Here is a 22,154-nt window from a genome sequence, read left to right on the forward strand (position 1 = left end):
GGGGGGGGAACCTCCAGGCTCCAGGCTCCTCACACACCTGTTCACCTGCACAGCCATACCTGCCACTCACAGAGTGGGGATGCGCATCAGAGGTGCTCCTCCCCCTGTACCCCACCTCATTGGTCTCTAGATGGTCATCAGCCCAGGCTTCCAGTGGCTCTCTGCAGCCCCCATCTGCCCCTGACCCGACACGTCCCGAGTCCCTGTCTGAGGACCCCTGACCTCACAGATCACACCTTCCCACATGCCGGCTCGCTACGTGTACTTCCTTAAATCCACACTCCTCTGTCCAGTGAGCTCCTCCAGACCCTCAAAGACCCAGCGGAAGCCTTCCTGGCTCCTCCTAGACGGAGAAAACTGCCCCCGCCCCCCACCACTCCCGCTGTTCCGAACAGGAGCACAACTAGCGTAACCCTTCAAGGCTTCTATCTCCCACACCCAGCTGAGCCCCTGGGTGCTCCCAGCTTAGTACCGGCTCTAACCCAGACCCACAGCACCACCGATAACACCACCTCCACAACTTTAATACCATCCGCCTCCCATTTACCAAGGAACCCGGGATGGGGTACTTCCAACATTTATAAATAAATAAATGCGGCAGGCGGTGAACGACAGGGCTTTACATTCGTTATTTCAACTGACACATCAACTGTGAATGTTAAAAAGTGCTTTGCTCATCCTACAGATGTAGGAACTGAGGTTCAAGAGAAGTTCAACAACTTGCCCCAAACGACAGAGGTAGAAAGTGGCAGAAGCAAGGTTGAAACCCAGGTCCCTCCTTCCAAAGCCGGCTCTGGGCACTTTGTTATTCAGGTGGAGGGAGGGGAGCCCAGGCTGCCCCAAGCGTACAGACGTGTCCCTGTGACCGCCCAGCCAGGAGGACGGCCTGCTCCAGGACACAGTCACACACACACAGGTCCTCACCCACCTGAGGGCTGAGCACGGCCCCAGGGGCGCAAGGAGCCAATGCTTTTCAGCTGACATTTAACATCCTCAAGGATAATAAGCACAGACAGCCTCAACACCTTGCCCTGGAGCTCTGAACACCGCCCAAAGCTTTAAAAGCGGTCATCAATGTTCAAGGGCCATCTTGTGGGGTGATTTGATGGGAGTCTTTGCCGTCCCCTCTCACGTAAATAAAACTCAGGCTGCATGCCGCCTCGGCATGGGCAGCCCTGAAGAATCTGGCTCCGCCTCCGTCTCTACTGCTCCCTCCCTCACACCTCACAAGCCTGGCTCCAGCCAAGCCGTCCTCCCTGCTGCTCCACAAACACACCAAGCTCCTTGGCCCTAAGGCGCCCCAGGGCCTTTGCACTTGTTCCTCCCCCTGCCTGAGACGCTCCAGACTCTCCACAGCTTTGCTTCTTTCTGACCAGTCAGGTCGCAGAAGGAGTCTCTCCTTTAGAAAGGCCTTCGCTCACCACCCTGGGGACAGTCCCCAGATGGCTTCACATCACTGCTATCACTTCATTTCCTGTTCCCTCCTGAAATCACCCCTTTACCTCACTGGTTGACATGTCTGTTACCCACACACACCTCCCCCCATGGACCAGAGCTCCAAAGGATGGGGCCTTTTCCATCCTGGCCATCCGCACCCTTTGCAATGACTTTGCCGCTGCGACCAAGCCAACAGAGTGGCATTAGTATCATTGTCCCAATTTCACAGACGAGAAAACCGAGGTTCACACAGTTAAGCTCTTTGCCGAAGGTCACAAAGCTAATAAGTCACGGAGTGGATACTGGACCAAGCTGTGTCTCCCAAGATGTCTTCTCTGAGATGCTAACATGTCAAACGCAAAACGCTAAGTCAAAGACAATAAGGTTTCTTTCTGGCAAGATGTCTTAGGATTTCTAATATGCTATTGTGTGTTTTAAATCTCCGGGTATGCACTGCTCCCCAAACTTATGTGACCATGGAATTACTCGTTGGTGGATTATCTTGTAGAAATCTTACAAGATAATTGTTCTAAAGAATGCTTACACGTCATCCTTCCTGAAAATCTAGGCCAACTGTGTCAAACAAGCAGCTTTCACCTGGGATCCATAGAACCTTTGCTTCAGAAAGCCTGTGGCATTCTCTGTGTTTTGGTATACGTGTATTATTACATGTCATTTCTTCAGAATAGGATCTATAGCTTTCATCAGAATCTCAAAGATCTCCACAACCTCTACGAAAGGTTAAGAAGCAACTATTCTACAGAAACAGGTGATTTATGTGACAGCCTCAATATTTCCCTGAGTAAATTCCATTTTTGTACTCAAAAAAAAAAAAAAAAAAAAAAAAAAAAAAAAGAAAAGAAAAGAAAGAGGTGAAGTTCATTTTTCTCACCCCCTGAATCTGGGTGGTCCTTGAACCTTGTTTGGCCAACAGACTGTGGTGGAGAGACCAGGCCTCCAGAGGCCTTGGAAACGCCCATTGTCTTGGACCCCTGCCCCCTGGATAAGAGCACACACCCAGGCAGCCTGCTGGGCGATGAGACGCCCATGGCCGGGTCACCCCCATCACCCTGGCTGAGCAGAGGCCAAGCCGCAGAAGCAGAGATCCTGACTGAATGGCCGCTGACCGCAGATACACAAGGGAGCCCAGCCCGAACCACCGCGCCGCAGAGCAGTGAGCTCACAAGTGGTTACTGTTTAAAGGCGCTACGCTGGTGATGGTTTGTTATTCAACAGTAACTGGTAAAACTCTTACTTACACGTAATGGAATTAGAAAGGGAAGGAAGGCAATTATATTCACAATGATATCCAATGCAGCATTATCCACACCAGCAAGAAAACTGGAAATAATCGAACTATTCAATCATAAGATTATATAGCTCAATATATCACAGCGTAGACACCCCACAGAGCTATCGCATAGCAATGAAAAAGGACCATCGTCTATTGTACTTTATTTTCAGGTGGGATAACATCATTGGGATTATGTTTTAAGTCCTTAGCATTTTTGACGGCAGGCGGGGGACGGGGGAATGATGACACTCTTATTATCTTTTAAGATATTTGGTTTATGAAAAGGAAAATTAAACTATAAATACATGATCATATTGATTATGTAAGTCCTTAGCTTTTAAGGATCATACTAAATTACATATGAACTATGGCTGAGATTTTCTTCATAATAATATGAGGGAAATAAAACAAGATGAGCCATAAGTTAATAATGGTTAATACTTGGTATGGGGGGAGGGAGTTCATTTTATTATTCTTTCTTTTATACGTGTTGGAAATGTTCATAATAAAATTTTTAAAATTTTTTAAAAGATCACTCTAAAGGCTGTAGCGGGACTTCCCTGGTGGCGCAGTGGTTAAGAATCCACCTGCCAACACAGGGGACACGGGTTTGAGCCCTGGTCTGGGAAGATCCCACATGCTGCAGAGCAACTAAGCCCGTGCGCCATAACTACTGAGCCTGCGCTCTAGAGCCCACGAGCCACAACTACTGAGCCTGCGCTCTAGAGTCAGCAGCCCACAACTACTGAGCCCGTGGGCCACAACTACTGAAGCCCACGTGCCTAGAGCCCGTGCTCCACAACAAGAGAAGCCACCAGAATGAGAAGCCCGCGCACCGCAACCAAGAGTAGCCCCCACTCGCTGCAACTAGAGAAAGCCTGTGAGCAGCAATGGAGACCCAACGCAGCCAAAAATAAATAAATAAATAAATGAGTCTATTTCTTTATTTTTTTAAAAAGACTGTAGCAACATGGAATTAGTTTACACTACAAGGCTGTGCGCAGAAAGCAAAAATCAAAACGCTACCCATACAATGTTTTCAACTCTGCAACTTTAGATACAAAAAAGGAACTAGACGTGGTGGGGTGAGGAGTAGAGGATTGATCTGTCTCTTCAAATTTTGCTTTCATGGTGTTACACTGTCTTTACAGAGGACCAAAAATGCCAAGAGAAAAGATGACGTTCTTTCATTTCCTTCGGCTGGGGCTCAGCATGAGTGAGGGGCTGGCTGGTGGGAGACCCTACCCAGAAGCATGTGGGGCTGGGAAGGAGAAAGACTCTGATGGAAGCAGCTGAGGAAATCCAGACTTGGCGGAGCTAGAGAGGACCCCCTCCCCCCACCAACCAGCCCCAGCAAGAGTGCTGGGTTAGGAGGTTATCAACCAAAATTGGTCCTTCCCAGTTTAAGGGGCCACACCAGCTACCCCTTCCTTTGACCAGTTTTGAGATCACAGATGATATTCAGCTCTCTAAATATTCATCTCTAGGCAGAAAAAAAAAAAAATTATTTGGGGAAGAGCGTAAATTATAATCAGATCCCCCATCATGTGTCAGAGACCACCTCCACCAATTCAGCCATCACCTCCTCTGATCCCCCGAACTTCCCAACTGGGTGCTAATGTGCCCATTTTACAGATGAGGGAAAGGAGGCCCATCACCTACCCCAGGTCAGTCATGCCCTGGGCACGGGGGCTGGGTTCAGGAGCCAGTGGCAGGCCTGGACCAGCACACCTGTTGGCTTCCTTCTAGGCAGCAGCTCCACTAAGGGCCACATGTATGTGGGGCAGGAGGTAGAGACCCACACACACTGAGGACCCCCAGCCTTAGATGGATGGCAACCCCTGTACAACCTCTGTCAGGTGAGATGCTACTGACTGAATGTTTGTGTCCCCCCAAAATTCATGTTAAAGCCCTAACCCCCAAGGTGATGGTATTGGGATGGGGGGGGCTTTGGGGAGGTACTTAATGTTAGATGAGGTCATGAAGGCAGAGACCCCACAATGGGATTACTGCCCTTACAAGATGAAAAGACCAGAGCTCTCTCCCCGCCACGTGTGGACACAGAGAGAAGGTGGCCATCTATGAACCAGGAAGTGGACCCTCATTGGGAACCAAACTGGCAGGCACCTTGATCTCAGACTTCCCAGCCTCCAGAACTGTGAGAAATAAACACCTGTTGTTTACGGTGCCCAGCCTATGACATTTGTTACGGCAGCCCAGGCAGACTAAGGGAGAAGGTAAACCATGAGCCCCCGGGCAAGGCTAGAACCCCCAAGAGAAACTGACAAGGGGTCTTTTTCAAGCCTGAGGTTGTACTAAAACAGAAGAGTAAAGCTATGTTCATGTAGTATTTCCTAGGCAATGACAGTTCAACATCTGTACAAGTATAGAATCACCCATAAGCTATATTAAACGAAAATAAAAAGGTAATTGTATGAGAGCATGGATAATGGCCATCACTGTTTCAGAAACAAAAAAGGGGGCTGTGCATGTGTGTGTGTGCGTACACCAGTGTCTGAGAGGACAGGTGAGAACGTGGTAACACGGTGGCCTCCAGGGCCTGGGGTGAAGTGTAAGGGAGACCAAGTTTTCACTGCACGCTCTTAGGTATGGTTTAAATTTTGATCACGTACACTATTCTTTAACAAAAGTTTTTTAGTGCTATTCGCAAGTCAGATGTAAACCTGTCCACAAGAAACTATGGAATTTTCATGCAGACAAGTCACTGACCTTCTCCGGCTTGGTTTCTGTTTTCAAGGGCTGTTTTTAATCAGCTGATAAACTGAAATGACCCCTCCTCGCAGCCTCACATAACAGACCTGATGAGCTGACAACTCGGGCCCAATCGGCAGTCCGACCAGCTAAACCAGAAGTATTCGCTCCCCAGGACCTCTGAGTTGGGGGCCCTCAAATAGGGACTCTGATGAAGGCCACACAGCTCGACAGTGAGAATGAATGAGACAGACGTGAGCTTCCTGACCCGGCTGCTTCATCATACAGCCCCAGGAAGCTACCGGGGGGCTGACAGATGTCAGGCCAGGCCTGCAGTCCACGGTGGCCACAGCAAAGGGGAGGGCCCGGGACAGCCTTCCCTTCCACTGTTTTCCCACCACCACTACCTCTATCTACCTGCCACCAAAGGCCACGCCACTAACAAGAACCGCTGGCCTATGAGAATTCGGGAACACCCAAGTACAGGCACCCAGCAGGCAGGGCAAGGGCACTGAGCAGGGCAGCCACCGGCTTCTCAAGGGGTCCTTGCTCACCCACTGGTTCCAGAAAGGAACCATCAGGAACCAAAACCCCTCACCAGGCCCTACCACCCTGAGCCTTCTCCCGGCCTCCAGCCCTGCCCCTTCGCCAGGGGCCCCCAGGACTGGGGCCCTGAGGTGTGCAGGGCCTGGGTGTGTGGCCACCAGTCACTTCCTCCCCTTCCAGGAGGAACTACTCCCAGCAGGCCTGCTCGGGTGCCAGAGAGCAGGCAGGAGAGCCGGCGTCCCGCACTAATGCTCCCCCTGCAGGAGGACTGAGCCCCCAAGCCAAAGTTCACAGCTGCGAAATCCCGCAGGCTCCTGGGGAGAAAAGGCACCTAAACATTCCCCGGCGTGAATGGGGCAGGGCCAGACGGCAACAGGGCGACGGTGTGTTTACGTAACGCAAGACTGTTTCACCCCAAACACTCGGTGTCAATACAGCCTCTGCCCATGGCCCCAGACCCCATCCCTCAAGGCAGGGTTACATAAGCCCTTCCTCCAGGATGCCCCTGTGTGATCACTGGGCTCAGGGCCCTCAGAATCTGCCTGCGTCCGACTGGCTGTGGGAATGAACCAGCTCGGGTTTGTTTGACGGGAAAGAGGAAGCCAGGGGCCCAGCCTCAGGCTCTCACTCGTGGAGGTGGCCGTCACTCCCCCACTGGGAACAGCGCTCTGGCCCCGGAGCCCAGAACCAGGGAGTATCCCCATCTCCCCTGGCTGCCCAGCGGCCAATCCCACTGTCTTCAGGGAAGTCCCCAGCTTCCTGCGTGGGGTCCAACCGGCCCACACGCAGATCACGTGGTAGGGAACGGGGCACTCCACCGGCCCCAGCACCTGGCTGAGGGACAGCTATGTGTGGCCCAGGCTGACCTACGTCCCAGGTGGAGGGAGGCCCCGAAGCCACCAGCCCGGGTCTGCAGCCCAGTCCTGCCACCGACCAGCTGTGACCCTGGGCTATAGTTATTTAACCTCTCTGTGCCTTCACTCCTTCTGTTAGGAAACAGGGGTACTAAAAGCCCACACCCTCATGGAGTGTAACGCAGATCAAAGCAGATAACACACAAGGAACTTGGCACTCAGAATAAAGGTCAGTTGTGAGGACTCACCTTGTATCACATGGGCCTGAGAATGGAGCCACACGAGGGTAGCCAGGGACCCAGAGAGACTGGGTCCCGAGGACACCACAAGAGCCCCTGAATCCACCTATACCTGAAGCCAGACCTCTGCATGGCGTTACCACTTACAGGAGCCCCTTTATTACTGAACCCAGTTGGCACTGAGGCTTCTACGGAAACCAAGACACTGCTGCCACTTGCAGAAATCAGTCAGACAATCGCTCTTCTGCTCAGATCGTTAACTTCATCCCAGCAACTCTCCACGTCTGTTGGTTGATTGAGAGAGAGAAGCCTGGAGGACACGGTTGCCCCGGCTGCCCCACTGGGTCCTCCGGCAGTGAAGACAGATTTGCAGGCACCTGGCCAGTCCTCAGGTCTCACTCCCAGGGGAGTCCCCATTCCCCCCACCCCAGAACTGTCCATGTCCCATATGGCTACCCGCCCACTCCCCTGCCCTTCCCAGGGGAGCAACCCAAATCCAATAGAGCTTATTACCCTTTCGGCATATTCCTGGCAAGGCTGGAGGAAGGACAGGAAAGACCACCAGGCCGGGGGTCCTACCCCCAAGTGCCTGGGCCCACGAACCAAAAGAACTCATCCCGGACGAGGTGGGGTCTGCCAACAAGGGCTCAGAACGGAACAGAAAAGAATAGACCCTGTGGCCTCACATCCGACCTGCAGTTCCCCGGAAGCCAGAGGAGAAGCACCCGTGGGCTCCAGGGCTCAGGCCCAGCACATCGGGCCGATCCCCTGTGTGCACGAACCGTCAAGGCTGGACGCTCTGAGCTGCAAATCCTCACCTGCAAGGACTCCTTCTGGCTCGGAGGTTTTGGGAAATTCCTCCTCTCAGATGGCGGACCTCCGCATCTCACCAGCAGGGGAAGTTTACTCTCCATCACCCGTCGACACAGAGGGTGTGACTACAGGTTGGGGGAGTGAAGGGCAGCCCTCCCCTGCTTCTGTCAGAGATGGCCTCTGGCCTGAACAAGAAAGGAGCAAATTTGTGTGCTGAGCCCCTCCTGTGCGCACGCACGAGGCTGACTCTTATCAAGGAGGAAATTAAGGCCCAGAGAGGGGCCAAAACACACCCGGGTCACCCATCCAGTAAGAGGCTGGGTCAACCTTCACATCCCACCACTGACCGAGATACACACTGTCCCTGGGACATCACGAGGAATCCAGCAGAGCCCCACCTAAGCGGCTTCCGAGACTCAGCTTGCCCATCTCCTCCCCAGATGTGAGGGCTGCTCAAACATAAGCTCCTGGTCAACAGCTCCATCACCCTCTAATGGCTGATTCTGAATAACAGAGTTACCATTTGCCCACCAAGAGCCAGGCTCTGCGCTAAAAAAGACTCAAGCTGCCTCAGCTCACCCAATCTGCAGAACTATTCTGCTGCAGCTTGGTAGAAAACGCCCATTTCAGGTATAGAAACGAAAGCCTCAGAGAGGTTAGGTGGCTTGGCCCAAAGTCACACAGCCAGAACCCAGCACCCCAGCCTGCAAGTTCCTGCTCCGGATCTCGAAGCTCTTTCACAAGCATCCCCCCACTTCTGAAGCCAAGGAATGGCTCCAATGAGAATGTTCCCAAGAGCCTTCCAGGCTTTTGGGGTCTTTCCAAGGTGCTTCCAAAACCCTCTACCTTCAGTAGAAAAAGCACCAAGGTTCCCCAAGGTGACCCCAAAAAGGGACATGCATGGCAATTTAAACAGAAGAGTAGGCCGTGGGGCCTCATCCACATAGGCTCAGAGGATTTCAAGGGAGGAGCGTGTGAGGCGAGAATGGCAGGCTCCTGGGAATCTGAATGACGCTGTCTGGACAGAGCACGTAGCAAACTGGGCAGCCCAAACACGGCATCCACAGGACGGACGGCAACGCTGCTGAAAGGTGACTCAGCTGATACCCAGCCTGAGTGGACACCAACAGAGCCAGCACCTAAATTTCCTGACTCCAGGCAAGCCATACATCCAATTGAAATTGAAAATGAAAAGGAGAAAAGTTAAAAACTAAAGGGCACCGAGGACAGGTCATTAGAAAAGAGCTCAGACAAAAGGAAAGCCATCCTCTCATCCTCTGCCTTCGTTTACAAAGAAAGAAACTCTTAATGGTCAAGGGTCGGAGCTTTAGATTCACAGAAAGTGCTGTTCAAATCGCACCCCCAGGAGTGACCAGCTATGAAACCTGGGGAAGGTCCCTTACCCTCTCTGAGCCTGTTTCCATGTGTGCACTGGGAGCCTTAAAGCACAGGGTCAGGCCCGTGGCTGGAGCTCCAGAATCGGGAGCTACTGTTATTCCCAGGGCTCAGCTGTTCTTGTAACACTGGAAATGATGCCACGACATCCACGGCCTCAAGCCACGGACCCCACTGCCCGCTCCATGCCAGGGCAGCCACAGCAGCTCCCCCAAGGTAATAAGCACATTCCTCACCAGCAGGGGCACTGAGGCCCAGAGGCTCAGGCAGCGAGGCTCTGAGCAACCAAACCTCCTTAGGCACAGGCCACGACTTGCTGCGCCCGGTTCAAAGTGCAGGCGGGGGGCTTGGGGGCTGATTCCGCAAGAAGCAGAATTCCTTCCCGACAGGACCCTGGAGCCCCTGCCCAGACCTGCCCACAGGGAGGCGGGAACAGATCTCTGACAGAATGGCCAGAATTCCTTTGCTTTTCAAGGATCCCACAGTGAATGTTAGGACTTTTAGAATAAAATCTTAAAGAATATAAGCTTTAGTGTCAGCAAGGCCAGGTTCAAATCCAAGCTGCCCCACCTACTAGCTCTGCAACTTGGGGCTACCTCTGCATCTTCCTTCTGGGCCTCTGTAACACGGGCTGGGGAACAAAGAGGAAACCCCATCCAGAGAGAAACCAAGAGTCCCACAGCGCTGAACGTTCCTCAGAAAGACGTCCAGGATGCCGGGAGGATGGGAAACAGCACAACAGCCCCTGGGGACTCACAAATACCCACACACACACATGCCCCCTTCTCTCCTCTCCAAGGCCCCCCCATCCCCCCTAGAGAACAGAAAGAGAGCCACACACAACCTGCAGCCCCCTGCTACCACCCTCCCCTCCATGGGACCCAGCCCAATGCACTGCGAGAAAGAGCCTTCCGCGGCCCCAGGCCACCCCCGGGGTGCTCACTGCAGCACGGGTCCACAGCACCCAAACTCATCCACCGGAAAGGGGGGTGCCTAGCAACCTGCACTGGGACGAGGGCCCCAGGGAGGGCTCCAGAGGTTTCCACGCCCCAGCCCTCGACTGTTGGATGGATAAAGGGTGTGAGGCAGAAATGAAAGCAAAACTGCCACAGGGGCCTCCACTCTGCAGCCACCCACCACCCACAGCCCCTCCCAGGAAGCAGTGAGCTGAGAGGCTGGGGACATGTCCTGGGCACAGGCGCTGGAGGTCCCCCACACCAGAAAAGGATAGGGGAGCCGGGCAGGGAGGCTCTCTGCCTGCCCTGGGCTGGGGGCTCCACCGGAGATGTGTCAAAGGCCCCAGACCCTGGCCTGGCCAGGTAGGAGGGCGTGTGAGGTGGCCCACGGGGAGAGGGAGTCCTGTCACATCCGAAGCACCTGCCATGCTCAGCAGCCCTAGAGGTGGGTGTACTATGCCCACTTTACAGATGGAGGAGCAGAGGCCTGGGGAGGCAGAATAGCTTGTCAGTCATCTACAGTCAATCAGGCAAGTCTTGGGCTCCGAGTTTACAGACATCTTACCACCCACCACCCCTCTGGGCCCCATAACTGCACACACAGGATGCTCAGAAAAGAATGCCTTGATTTTCTTTTGAAACTGGGTATCAGTCCAATGGTACCAAGATGTCACGTTCAAGACGGAGATAAAAGTCACCTGGCAGGGTAGAAACAGCAGGGTTCCAAGAGTCAGTGAGCCCCGAGGGTGAATCCAAGCGTTGCCACTCACAGCTGAGTGAGTAGGCAAGTCATCTCGCCTCTCCCCAAGCCTCGGTGTTCTCATCTAGCAAATAGAGATATGCCGTCTTGGAGAGTAGATTCCCGACATACAATAGTGCCCGGCCCGTGGTAAGTTCTCCCTGTGCTCTGAAATCTGGTATGAGCCACTGATCCAGGAGGGAACAGGAGGGAACTTCAACACAGCCCTTCTGAAGCATGGAGGGACTCCTGGACAAGCCCCCGGTTCTGGTTTCATGGCTCAGAGGCTCTAAGACCAGAGCAGGCCGGAGCCTGATGAGGAGCCCATGGGTTTGCAGACTAAGCTGCAGAATAAGGCACCGCAGGCTGTGCTCCGGCCTCTGCTGCCGGCCCTGGCCCGATGCTCAGCGTGCACCTGGCTGAGCCGGTCCCCAGGAATGTCTCCAGTGCAAAAACTAGCTCCTCCCCAGCCTCAGGATCCACCTCTAAGTAACTTCAGTGCAAACCAGCAGCCAGAGGCGAGACATTTTTAAAAGGGGAAACAGGATTGCCCAAAAGGTAGTAACCAGCAGGCAGGGAAGCTGGGTGGGCAGCCTGGTGCCCCTGCCTTGCCCCCCTTCCCGTGTGATGAGGCTCAAACGAGGCAGCAGATGGCGAGTGCCTCACCAGAGTTTCCCAGGCTGGGCTCCGGGGAACACGAGTCCCGCACAGGGACTCCGGGAACAGACCAGCCTGGGAACCTTTACATCCCAGATGCCCTCCTGCAAAGCCCCTGTCCCAGAGAAGCCCCACAGTAAGGAAGCTGCTTTCGCCTGTTTAACTCAGCGTCAAACGTGCCTGATGGTTCGGGGGTGAGGCCTAGTAACACTGTTTGGGAAATGACAGTGTCCCTTCAGTGTCCTGAAGAATCAGCAGGGCACTTGTCAAGAGGAGGCTCCCAGGCCCTTTCCCTGGAGAATTTGAAGGGGGAGGGGGTGGACTCAAGGATGCGTCTTTCCCTGGTGCCCGCAGTGCTTCTTTCGTTGGGCGAGTTCAGCAAACACTGGCCTGGAGGAAGGTAAATGAGTGTAAAAGAGAGCAAGCATCCTTCCCCCCGCTCCCTGGGCACCTGAGGCCTAACCTGAGCTTTAGGAAAGGTCAGCTGGCCTAGGGCCTACCAGGGCCATAGGGTCCCCCACCCTTTCCCGCCCCAGCCCCCCAAAGCCCAGAACTGCTCATTCCTGAACACAAAGTCTGGACTGGACGAGGCCAGAGGGGATCATCTGTCCTCCTGTCTGGCCCCCAGAGCACAGCTGCAGCCTCAGGTGGAGGAAGGTTCCAGGGCCACCCCCCTGGTCCCCTGTCACACTGTCAGGGAACAATGCTACTGCAGGACACCCTGCTGCCTCCTTTGACCACCACCTGTCTAATGTGGAAACTGGCCTGCTCTTCCCTAGACGGCTGCCCTCGGTCCTCAGGGAATCCAGGGCCATGGCAGAGGCAGGCTAGGGCGTGTGACCTCCGGGCAGCAGACCCCACCCACCCTGTAGCTCTTTAGCTCCTAGAGGAACAGGCACTCGCCCCTCATTAAACGTCACCTCCTCAGAGAGGCCTTCTCTGACCACATAGTGCTGAAGTGGCTGCAGCTGCTCCTGTCATGGCTTTCCCATTTGTAGGCTTCCTGGCTCTAGTTCTACCTTGCAGCGTTTTAAATGTATCCGTGTGCTGGTTTCCCTTCATCTCCTTACCAGGCGCAGGGGGCAGGGACCGGCACCAGCACAAGGCAGGCCGGGGTGGATGCTCGGGACTTGCTGAGTGAATGAAGGAATGAAGCCAACGGTCTCCTCCCTGACCTGGGACCTACCGCCTTCACCCTGGGTCTTCCTTCCTGGCCCAGAGCACTCCAGAGTCACAAGTAGCTTTGGCTGAGTCACAGGGACACAGAAAAGGCTTCCAAAACCCACCAGTCAGTTCCTTCATCCACTAACAGATGCTCTCTTGAGCCCTACTGTGTGCCCTGGTACAAGCACTGGGGCTTCAGCAGGGAACAGAACTGTCAAAGTCTTGACCTTTATGGAGCCAACTTTCCAAAGGAGAGACAGACAATGAGCAGAGGGAAAGAACAAGGGCAGCCAGGGGGCACTAAGGGTTTAGGATCCTGAGCAAAAGGAAAGAAAAAAAGGCATCTCCCAGAAGCTATCTTTGGGAGGGACTTTGGCCTGTGTGTCCTGCTTCTCCCTCCAGGGCAGCTGGCGGCTTAGCAGAGTCTACCCAGCGGGCTCTGACGGCAGGGCTGCTGGGAACACCAAGGGCAGTTAACAGGGTGGGCACCCCGCACCCACGGGCCTGGGAGGGAAGGGGGCAGGAGTCCAGGGATCCTTCACGGAATGATTCTCCAATCGGCACAGCCAGTGACAGATCCACCCCCCTGAGCCCTAAAAATGGGGCACCCCCAGGAGCTGTCAGCCCGACAGGCCGACACAATCCTGCCCATGAGGCCCAGCTGGGGAGGCATAGGCCACAAGGGCAGCTGCTTTCTGAGGGCAGCTGGGAGCAGGCAAGACAAAGCAGCAGGCGGAATTCAAACAGCCCAATGGGAACGGCCTCATTCACAGCTCCAGAGGAAGCGCTGTTTGAAAAGAGGCTTCAGCAGGCAGCGGGGAGGGCAAGCTGGTCTTGGAGTGGGGCGAGGGCCACCTCCCGCGACCCCTACCACATCCCGCTGTGTCGCCTTGGACAAGACACCGCACCCTGCCTGGGCTTCCCTGGGGAGCACAGCACTCTCCCCTAAGCAGGCCACACACTCAGGCCGGGTCCCTGAGGGCCAGCAGAGGGGGAAAGGTAGGGATGGGCCCCATTCATGCACCAAGAGGGAAGGGGTTTAAGACCGCGGCTTTGCCAGGGAGGGAGTAGGTGCTCAGTTCCTGAATGATGATTTGCTTTCTAAATGAATCTTACTTTCTATAAAGGAGGTACCAGAACATTCCCTCAAAAAGCTAGCTTACCAGCTGAATTCAAAATACAAGTAGGAACAGAAAACCCTATTTACATCCAACTGTTCAGGAACTGCACTCATGCGGCACTTCACTAAGCATTTACTGAATGCCCCAAACCTGCTAAATCACGAGGGAGACATAACCCGTGGAGGCAGGAGGGCCCAGGGGTTAGGATGGGAGGCCCCAGCCTGATGCACAAGTGGGCCCAGCTCTGCCCCACGCCTGTCCAAGCGCAGCCAGCGCCGCCTACATGAACTCAATCTCACCGTCATAAGAGAAATGCAAACCAAAAGTGCCATTTCTCACCCATGTGTGTGGCCAAGATCAGGAATATCTGTCCACAAGCTGTGCTGGGGAGGGTGTGCGTGACAGGTCCTCCCACGCGCTGTCATCTGTGAGCAGTGCCCTGTCCTGGTGAGTGGTTTCAGAACTGCCACGAAAAAGTAAAATGCCTCTGCCCTTTGACCCAGGGCTCACTCATCTAGCAATGAGCACTCAGGCGATGGCGCAGAGCACTCCCTGCCCCACTGTCCACACCAGCAGAAGCGAGCCACAGGGCAAGAAATACGGTCCACTGTTCTAATATCTGGACCCCAGAGCCGTTAAAGAAACGAGGCAAGTGATACAGAACTGTCTCCAAAGAAGCAGTGATGTTCAATTTCTCTAAGACACGGTGTTCCGTGAAAGGAGCCGAGGGCAGAACGATATGGGTGGAAGAGACCCCCCCACACACACACCCTGTGTTTTGCACAAAACACCTCGAGAGAGGGGGGAGGGGCAATATAGGAGTAGGGGATTTTTTTAAAAAAAGGTTATAATGGGATTATATCAAATCATATGTGTGAAACTTGTGAAAGTTGTAAAGCACTACAGAATTCCAAGAATCTTTCATGCAATAAAAAAAAAAAAAAAAAGTTAAAAAGAAAAAAAAAACACCTCCAGAGAGAGACTGCCAAGAGCACATGTCCCTGAGTGACCGGAACTCAAGAACAAGAAGGAAACGGACTGACTTTTCATTGTGTATTTTGAGTCTTTTTCATTGTGTATTTTGAATCCTCTGGGTTTTATTTTAATATATGCATGTATTTCATATTCAAAAAGATAAAACAATAAATGTTAGTGAATAACAGCATCATGATTGCTCATGGAGACTCTTGGCATTTTCAGGAAACCCAGCACAAACTCCTCTTGAATCTCAGAACTTAAAAAAATGAAAGTATCATCTGGCATTAATGTAATTTTCTCAGGCTCCCCATCCATAAAGTAGGTGAGGACAGCAGCCCCGCCCCGCAAGGGGCTGTAAGAGTCCCTCGGGCCGGGTGTGAAGGGAGATGCTGGGAGGCACCAGGCAGGGTAGCCCCTCCTCAGCCGTGCCCGCTCGCCCCACACACACCTCACACCCAGGCAGGATGAGCAGTTAGCATCCCTCCCGGACTTCAGGGTCACTCAAAAACTGCCCAGGCCCGGGACACTCGATCTGCAAATGCCAAAGGTCTGGGAATAAAAAGGCATTCGTGGGCAGAAGCCCACTCCCCCCACACCAAGGACGGCAACCACCGTTCACAGAGCTCCAGACACAGTATGCATCTGCATACTGACATTTTTAAGGCTCATAACCCTGAGCTAATACTGTCAGTATCCTCACTTTAAAGATGAGGGCACTGAGGCACATGCCCAGGGTCACATGGGTGGCCTGTTGTAGACCCAGGCCTGGGACCCAGGCAGGCTCATAAACAGACAGCAGCGCCCAGATGGCCGTCTTCTCCTGTGGGAAGCCCAGTTTGCTCCCTCAGAAGCTGTTGGAAAGTGTTTACTTGCAAGGCTGGGTATGGACTGTCCCGATGCACAGCTGCAAAGAAAACCAAAGTCAGCACCTCTTCCCACCTCCACGCCCCCAAAACGGTGCCAGATCCAAACACTAAGACAAACAGAAAAATACCCACTCACAGACCAGCAGCACTTAATCTAGGAAAAGATTCTCCTTCCTCCCCACTATGAATCTCCCAAAAGAATCCCAGCACAGAATAATGCTAAACCATCCCAGCAAAAACGAACCTTCTGGATTCCTTCATTTAAAGAAAGGAATGGGGACTTCCCTGGCAGTCCAATGGTTAAGACTCCGCACTTCCACTGCAGGGGGTGCAGGTTCGATCCCCGGTCGGGGAACTACGATCCCACGTGCCGCGCAGCAAAAAGGTAAAAAATAAAAAAAAAATAAAAATAAAGACAGGAATGTAGGCCCTGAGCGGCCCTGAGGGGAAGGGACGGCCTGGGGGTACCCTGGAGGCCAGGGTACAGTTAACACCGAACTCCCAGCTCCCTCCTTCTGGAGCCTCCAAGAGCCCAGGCCTAAGCTGGGCAAACAACTTCTTAATAAACAAGGCAGCCACATCCTCAGGTGTAGAGACCTGGGGTCTGGGCTCAGGGAAGCCCTCCACTCTGAATGCAATTCCCTCATATGCCCCAAGCCTCAGTTTCCCCATTCTGCCACCCTGAGCTACAGAGAGGACGATGTGAGATAAGGTTCCAGGAAGGATGATGTGAGATGAGGTTCCAACATTAAAAAGTCAGGTAGGGCTTCCCTGGTGGCGCAGTGGTTGAGAGTCCGCCTGCCGATGCAGGGGACACGGGTTCGTGCCCCGGTCCAGGAAGATCCCACAAGCGGCGGAGCAGCTGGGCCCATGAGCCATGGCCGCTGAGCCTGCGCGTCCAGAGCCTGTGCTCCGCAACGGGAGAGGCCACAACTGTGAGAGGCCCGCGTACCACAAAAAAAAAGAAAAGAAAAAGTCAGGTAACACGACAGTAAAGACAGACAGAAGTTCACCCACGTTCTACACCAAAATGCTTTGTGATGTCCTGCGCCTTTCTACCACCTCCTGCAACACAAGTTCAGCCGCAGGAAAGAGGAGTTGGGGGGGTGAGGCATTGGAGGGCTGACACAGAAAACGTGGACAAAGGGAACCAGGTCAGCCAGCCTTTCCACACAGAGCACTGTGGAGAACTAAAAAAACTAAAAATTAAAAAATCACCCAACATGCACTTCCCTGGTGGCACAGTGGTTAAGAATCTGCCTGCCAATGCAGGGGACACGGGTTCGAGCCCTGGTCCGGGAAGATCCCGTATGCCGCGGAGCAACTAAGCCTGTGCGCCACAACTGCTGAGCCCGCGGGCCTAGAGCCCGTGCTCCACAACAAGAGAAGCCACTGCAATGAGAAGCCCATGCACCGCAACCAAGAGTAGCCCCTGCTCGCCGTAACTAGAGAAAGCCCGCGCACAGCAACAAAGACCCAATGCAGCCAAAAAAAAAAAATTACCAGACATTTCCAACTAACAGCTTTACTTCTCTGCTCCCCGCCTGAAGTTCCTTCTGGACTTCTCGAAAAGGCACAAAGAGAGGTGTGAGGGAGCTGCAAGCGTGCTCCAGTGTGAGGGGAAGGGGAAGGGAGGTAGGAGGGTAAGAGAACACCAGAGCCGTCCCCGTGGAGAAGGGAAGACATGCAGGAGAGGGGCAGGAACAAACAGTGCCACAAAAAACAAGCTGAGTCAAGGCCCATCTGTCGAGGAGCCAGAAAGCCCATCCCATCGAGGTGCACCAGGGTCCAAAGGGTTGGCCCTCACGCCTGCTAAGGTGTCCCAGCGGGACCTGCTCTGACGGCCCACAGATGCCTGCAGCGGGTGATGCCCCTCAGAGAGCAAACATTACACCTGCTGAGGCCACATCTCAGCCTTGCAAGGAAGTGTCTCCAAGACAAAACGGCAGCAGCTGGACCCCGTGAAGATAATGAGGGGGTCCGCCCAACTGTCGGAGATGCCCAAGGAGAAAGGACTTGCTTTCCATGTGGGTCTCAAGGTGCCCAGGTTGGATCCATTCTAGAAATTGAACAAAAGGAACAAAAGTATGGAGGCTGCTCCATCTCATGCCATATCCCCGTCTGTAAAACAAAGGGGCTGGGGGGACTTCCCTGGCGGTCCGGTGGTTAAGACTCGGCGCTTCCATTGCAGGGAGCACAGGTTTGATCCCTGATTGGGGAACTAAGATCCCACAAGCCGGGCAGTGTGGCCAAAAAAACAGGGGCATGGGAGCAGTGGGGGTCAGGGTTGGGGGGCTGGTGAGATGATCTCCCACACCCCTTCCTGGTCTAAGATTTTTACAAGGCCTGACTGACGTTCGACTAAACAAACAACTTATCCCGATCCACTCAGGTCATCCTCTCTGCCACTGCCACTGCCCCAAACATTCAGAGCAGAGCCTCAAGCCATTTTCAAACATCTCTGGACTTAACTATGGAACTCACAGACAATTCATCACCCATCCAAATGGGAGCGCTGCACCCCCGGATTGTGAAAGTCAAAAACATGACAATGTCCATCTACACCCCCTTCTCGGCCACTGAAACTGCACCAGCATTCACATCAAACATGAGAGCAGCAAAGGACTCTGGCCACTCTCTCGAGGGTGGGAGTATTTTGCATCCAGCACAAAAACGCGGCCACCAGGGGGCGCTGCCCTGAAAGTAATAAAGGAGAGAAGAAACAGAAAAATTCTTTTTGGTGTTTTCTTTTCCTTCCCAAGCTTAAGTGACAAAATATCTAAAGCACCCCTGATGAAAACACAAAGTGGGTTTCCTGAGGTTCTAGAATGACCCAAATGTTTCCCTTCCTCTCTTTGAAGCCCATTTGGCCAGAAGAATGCAACTAGACTTTGAACACAATAACCCCTTCAGAGAAATCAACACTCCGTGCTGGATTTCCCCCAGAACGGTTGACATCACGGCTTGTTCTGAAGCCCCCTCTTTAAAGACAGGAGGGTCCACGGGGAGGGAAAGCCAATCCGCAAGTCCAGCCTGAGGACCCAGCCATGAGCCTCGGCTGGAACTGTTTTGCGAGAGCCTCCTAATTACCAAGCAAAACATACCAACCAGATGACAAGCCTCATGCTTTAAGCTGCAGACACAGGATGACACAAATACAGAGAGACCTCAGGAAAAAGGGTGCAAGGTATCAGTGGGGATTTCCCAAGTCTTAGATGACTGCAGGGGGAGCTCGGGCACCTAACACCAGCACCAGACTTCGAGAACACGTCAAAGGGGTTCTCCACATTTCTTCAGTGTCTAGGGCACATTTTCCACAAGTGTGCGTATCTGCGGTGCAATGTTCAAGTGCCCCTTTTTGACGCTGCAAAAGTCTTCAGACCCACTTTCAAAGCTCTGGCTGCAAGTTCCTCCTGGTTTCCTTGTGAATTCCCCAGCCACTCGGCATGCCCTACTGACCATGAAAAGCTTACTTTCTCCTGGGGAAGCCAGCATGAGAGAAGGCAGCCAACTCCATTCCCAGACCAAGGGATGCAGAGCCAGGAGCTGTTTTACACAAGGTGCGCCCCTCTGGCTGTGGGGAGAAGAGCTCCTGGGGGCTGGAACAAGGCAAAGGAGCAACAGGCCCGGGGGACAGGCATGAGGGGCACAGAGGTACTGCCAGGCCAGCCTGCGCGGGCCAGCTCAGACTGGCCACTTGCTCCGCACACCAGGAGATAAGGAAACCCAATTGTTCAATTCATCATTATGTTTGGTGACCCAACAGGGACAAAAATGCAAGTGGGACCCATTTTCGAGAATCAAATCTACCAAGTGGAGACACTGCATAACAAAAGGGTTTTTCCCCCTAGAGTTTGCAAAAGGCTTGAGGAGCTTGATTCTCTCAGGCTTTCACTGAGAGCAGGATTTAACTAACAGCTTCTCAGAGGCAAAGCCACCGTGGTGGAACAAGGTGAGGCATACCTGACCCAAGACTGGATGCATCTGTAATGGACTAAGAATGCGATCTTATTAAAACACCCGGAGTCTCCCCCACTGAGGACCAGCATGGGGAGGTGGGGCGGGGGGCCCCTGCGCTGCCCGTGGCGCCCTACCCTGGGCCCAGCCTTTCCTGAGGCCTCCTGGTCTCTCGGCACTTCCCTCCACGCTACCCAGCACCTCCTCTGCACCAGCCACTCCCTAGCTGTGGGACCCAGGGCCAGGTACCCCATCTCTCTGCGGATGGATTCCCCTTCTTAGACACGTGGCCCTGAATCACCAACCCAGCCAATTCCCAAGGCTGGTGCGAGGCTCTAATGAGACAGCAAATCACATACATGCCAAGTATTGCTACTCGCTTCAAAGACGCTTAATCCAGTGACATGCAATGACAGCTTCTTGCAAAGAGAGCTGCACCGGCGGGGCACATAGTAGGTGGTCCGCAAACATAAACACTGGTGCCCTTCTCCATGAAGGGAAGCGGACGAAGGAAGAAAAACACTCCAGTCCAAAAGTAACCTCCAGCCACAGGCAGACAGCGTGGACCCCCCGATTTCCCAGGTCCCTCTGCCACCTTTAGCAGCGTTCCCACCGTGCCCTGGGGAGCCAGGGGTCTCCCCACCCGGGGTCCCAGTGCACCTGAGAGCCCTGGTCCGTGCCACACCGCCCATACTGGCCACTGCTTCTCTCAAACACAGCCGGCGGCCACCACCGCCACCTGGCTACTCGGACTCAGTGTCCCCGCGAACCGCTCCTTTCCGTTTCGCTCTAACCTCCCAAAACAGCCGCTGAGGCTGAACTGGGCTCAGGCCGGGGGTCCCCGGACGCCGGAGCCCCGTCCCTCCATACCTGCACAGCTCGGCGAAGGCCTGGAAATTCAGCTTCTTGATTTTCTTCTCGCTCAGCCAGTAGCCAACTCTCTTCCCTTTCAGAAAGGTCTGCATCTTCCTTTTCGGGCGGGGAGCTGGGGTCCGGAGGAAATCGCCCACAGGCCGAGTCTGGCGGCCCGGCGCGCGCCGCGAGCTTGCGGGCACCTCCTCCCGGCGGCGGGGACGCGGAACGGGGCTACGGGCGCGCAGTCCTGCCGGGAGGGGCGGGCCGGGGCGGGGCGGGCGCCCAGGCGGAGGGAGCGGCGCTCAGCGCGGCATTCCACTGGCTGCCGCCGCGTCGGGGCCGCCCGCGCCGCCGCCGCCCACGCCCCCGCCGCCAGCCGGGCTCCCGGCGCGCAAGTTCGCGAGCGCCAGGCCGGGCCGGGGAGGAGAGGAGGGAGGCCCTCCCTCGCCGGCACCGCCCAGCCCACCGCCCTCCCGGCGCTCGGGACCGAGCAACACGCCCTCCAGCGGCGGCCACGGCTGATCGCCCCCGCGCTCTGGCTGCGCGCCGCCCCCGAGTTCCTCCTCCTCTCGCTCCCTCTCGCTCTCGCCCGCGGTCCCCACTCCGAGTCCCCGGCGGCGTGTTCGGCCGATCCGACCCGGGCGCGTGCCCTTCCCGGCGCGCTCGGACCCCGGCGTGGCGCACGCGGCCGCCCGCTTCCCCCGCCCAGCCGTCCTCACCCGCCGCTGCCGCCACTTCCTCTTCGTCCCCGTCCTCGGCCTAGCCCGCAGCCCGCCGGCGCCGCCGTGCTGACCCGGCCGGGCGGCCCGCTGGACCCCGCCGGGGCGGAGGAAGCGCGGCCGCGCCGGCCGCTAGGGGGCAGCACCGCCCGCCGCCTCTTAAAGGCGCCGCGCCTTCCCCCGCCTAGTCCTTTGGTGCGTGTTTGTGTCGAGGCTCTGGCTGTTGAACTTGGGGACTGAGGGCACGGGACTGAATTTAGGGCAGCCCTTGACAAGTGCTTTTACTTTTTAAAGGAGCGAGAGGAGTCGTGGTGTGGGCATTTTCTGCTCGTCCTTTGGGAGTGATCGAGCCACTGAGTTTCATTCATCAAAAGCATCTCTGTACCCCCAGCACTATTCAGTCCCAACTGCTGCAGAGGGCGCGGGAGGAGTGGGGCGGGTGGGGGGCGCGGCGGATGCAGGCAATAAATGAGATCATCTGTCTTCCCCGGAGGAGACAGACCCAGGCCCAGGATGGGGACCCCTAGGGTGGGGACATGAGCACCCAGGGGCCTTCTCAGGCTTAGGAAGTTAACCACCAATCACACTCTGGGCCCCCTCCAACGGAGAGGGGGGGAGGGGAGAGACTAGAAGTATCAGGGATCAGGGTGGGACACTCCCAGAAGACACTTGCCTTTCAGGGTGCAGGGCGGCCGCAGCCTCAGCGCTCTTGATTCATTAACCCCACCCTGCCTGCCCAAGCCCTGTGAGGCGGTAGGGAAGCATCCTGCCTTCAAAGAGTCTGAGAGAAGTGGGCATCTCTCCCCAGGCCCCGGCAGAAAAAATGAATGGGGGGTGGGAGGGGTCTCAGAT

At 54.9% G+C, this 22,154-nt stretch overlaps 1 protein-coding gene across 1 annotated transcript in view; it reads right to left on the reverse strand.

Moving 5' to 3' along the window:
* ITPK1 (inositol-tetrakisphosphate 1-kinase) overlaps positions 1 to 20,827 on the reverse strand; it is a 163,386-nt gene extending 142,559 nt beyond the window's left edge. The window contains exon 1 of the mRNA XM_007454722.1: positions 20,599 to 20,827. Within this exon, the coding sequence (XP_007454784.1) occupies positions 20,599 to 20,693 (95 nt within the window). The 5' untranslated portion in view covers positions 20,694 to 20,827. The remainder of the gene's footprint in view (positions 1 to 20,598) is intronic.
* Between the last annotated feature and the right edge of the window lie 1,327 nt (positions 20,828 to 22,154).

The sequence above is a fragment of the Lipotes vexillifer genome, unplaced genomic scaffold, assembly GCF_000442215.2.
Source record: "Lipotes vexillifer unplaced genomic scaffold, Lipotes_vexillifer_v1.1 scaffold1126, whole genome shotgun sequence".
Lineage (NCBI taxonomy): Eukaryota > Metazoa > Chordata > Mammalia > Artiodactyla > Lipotidae > Lipotes > Lipotes vexillifer.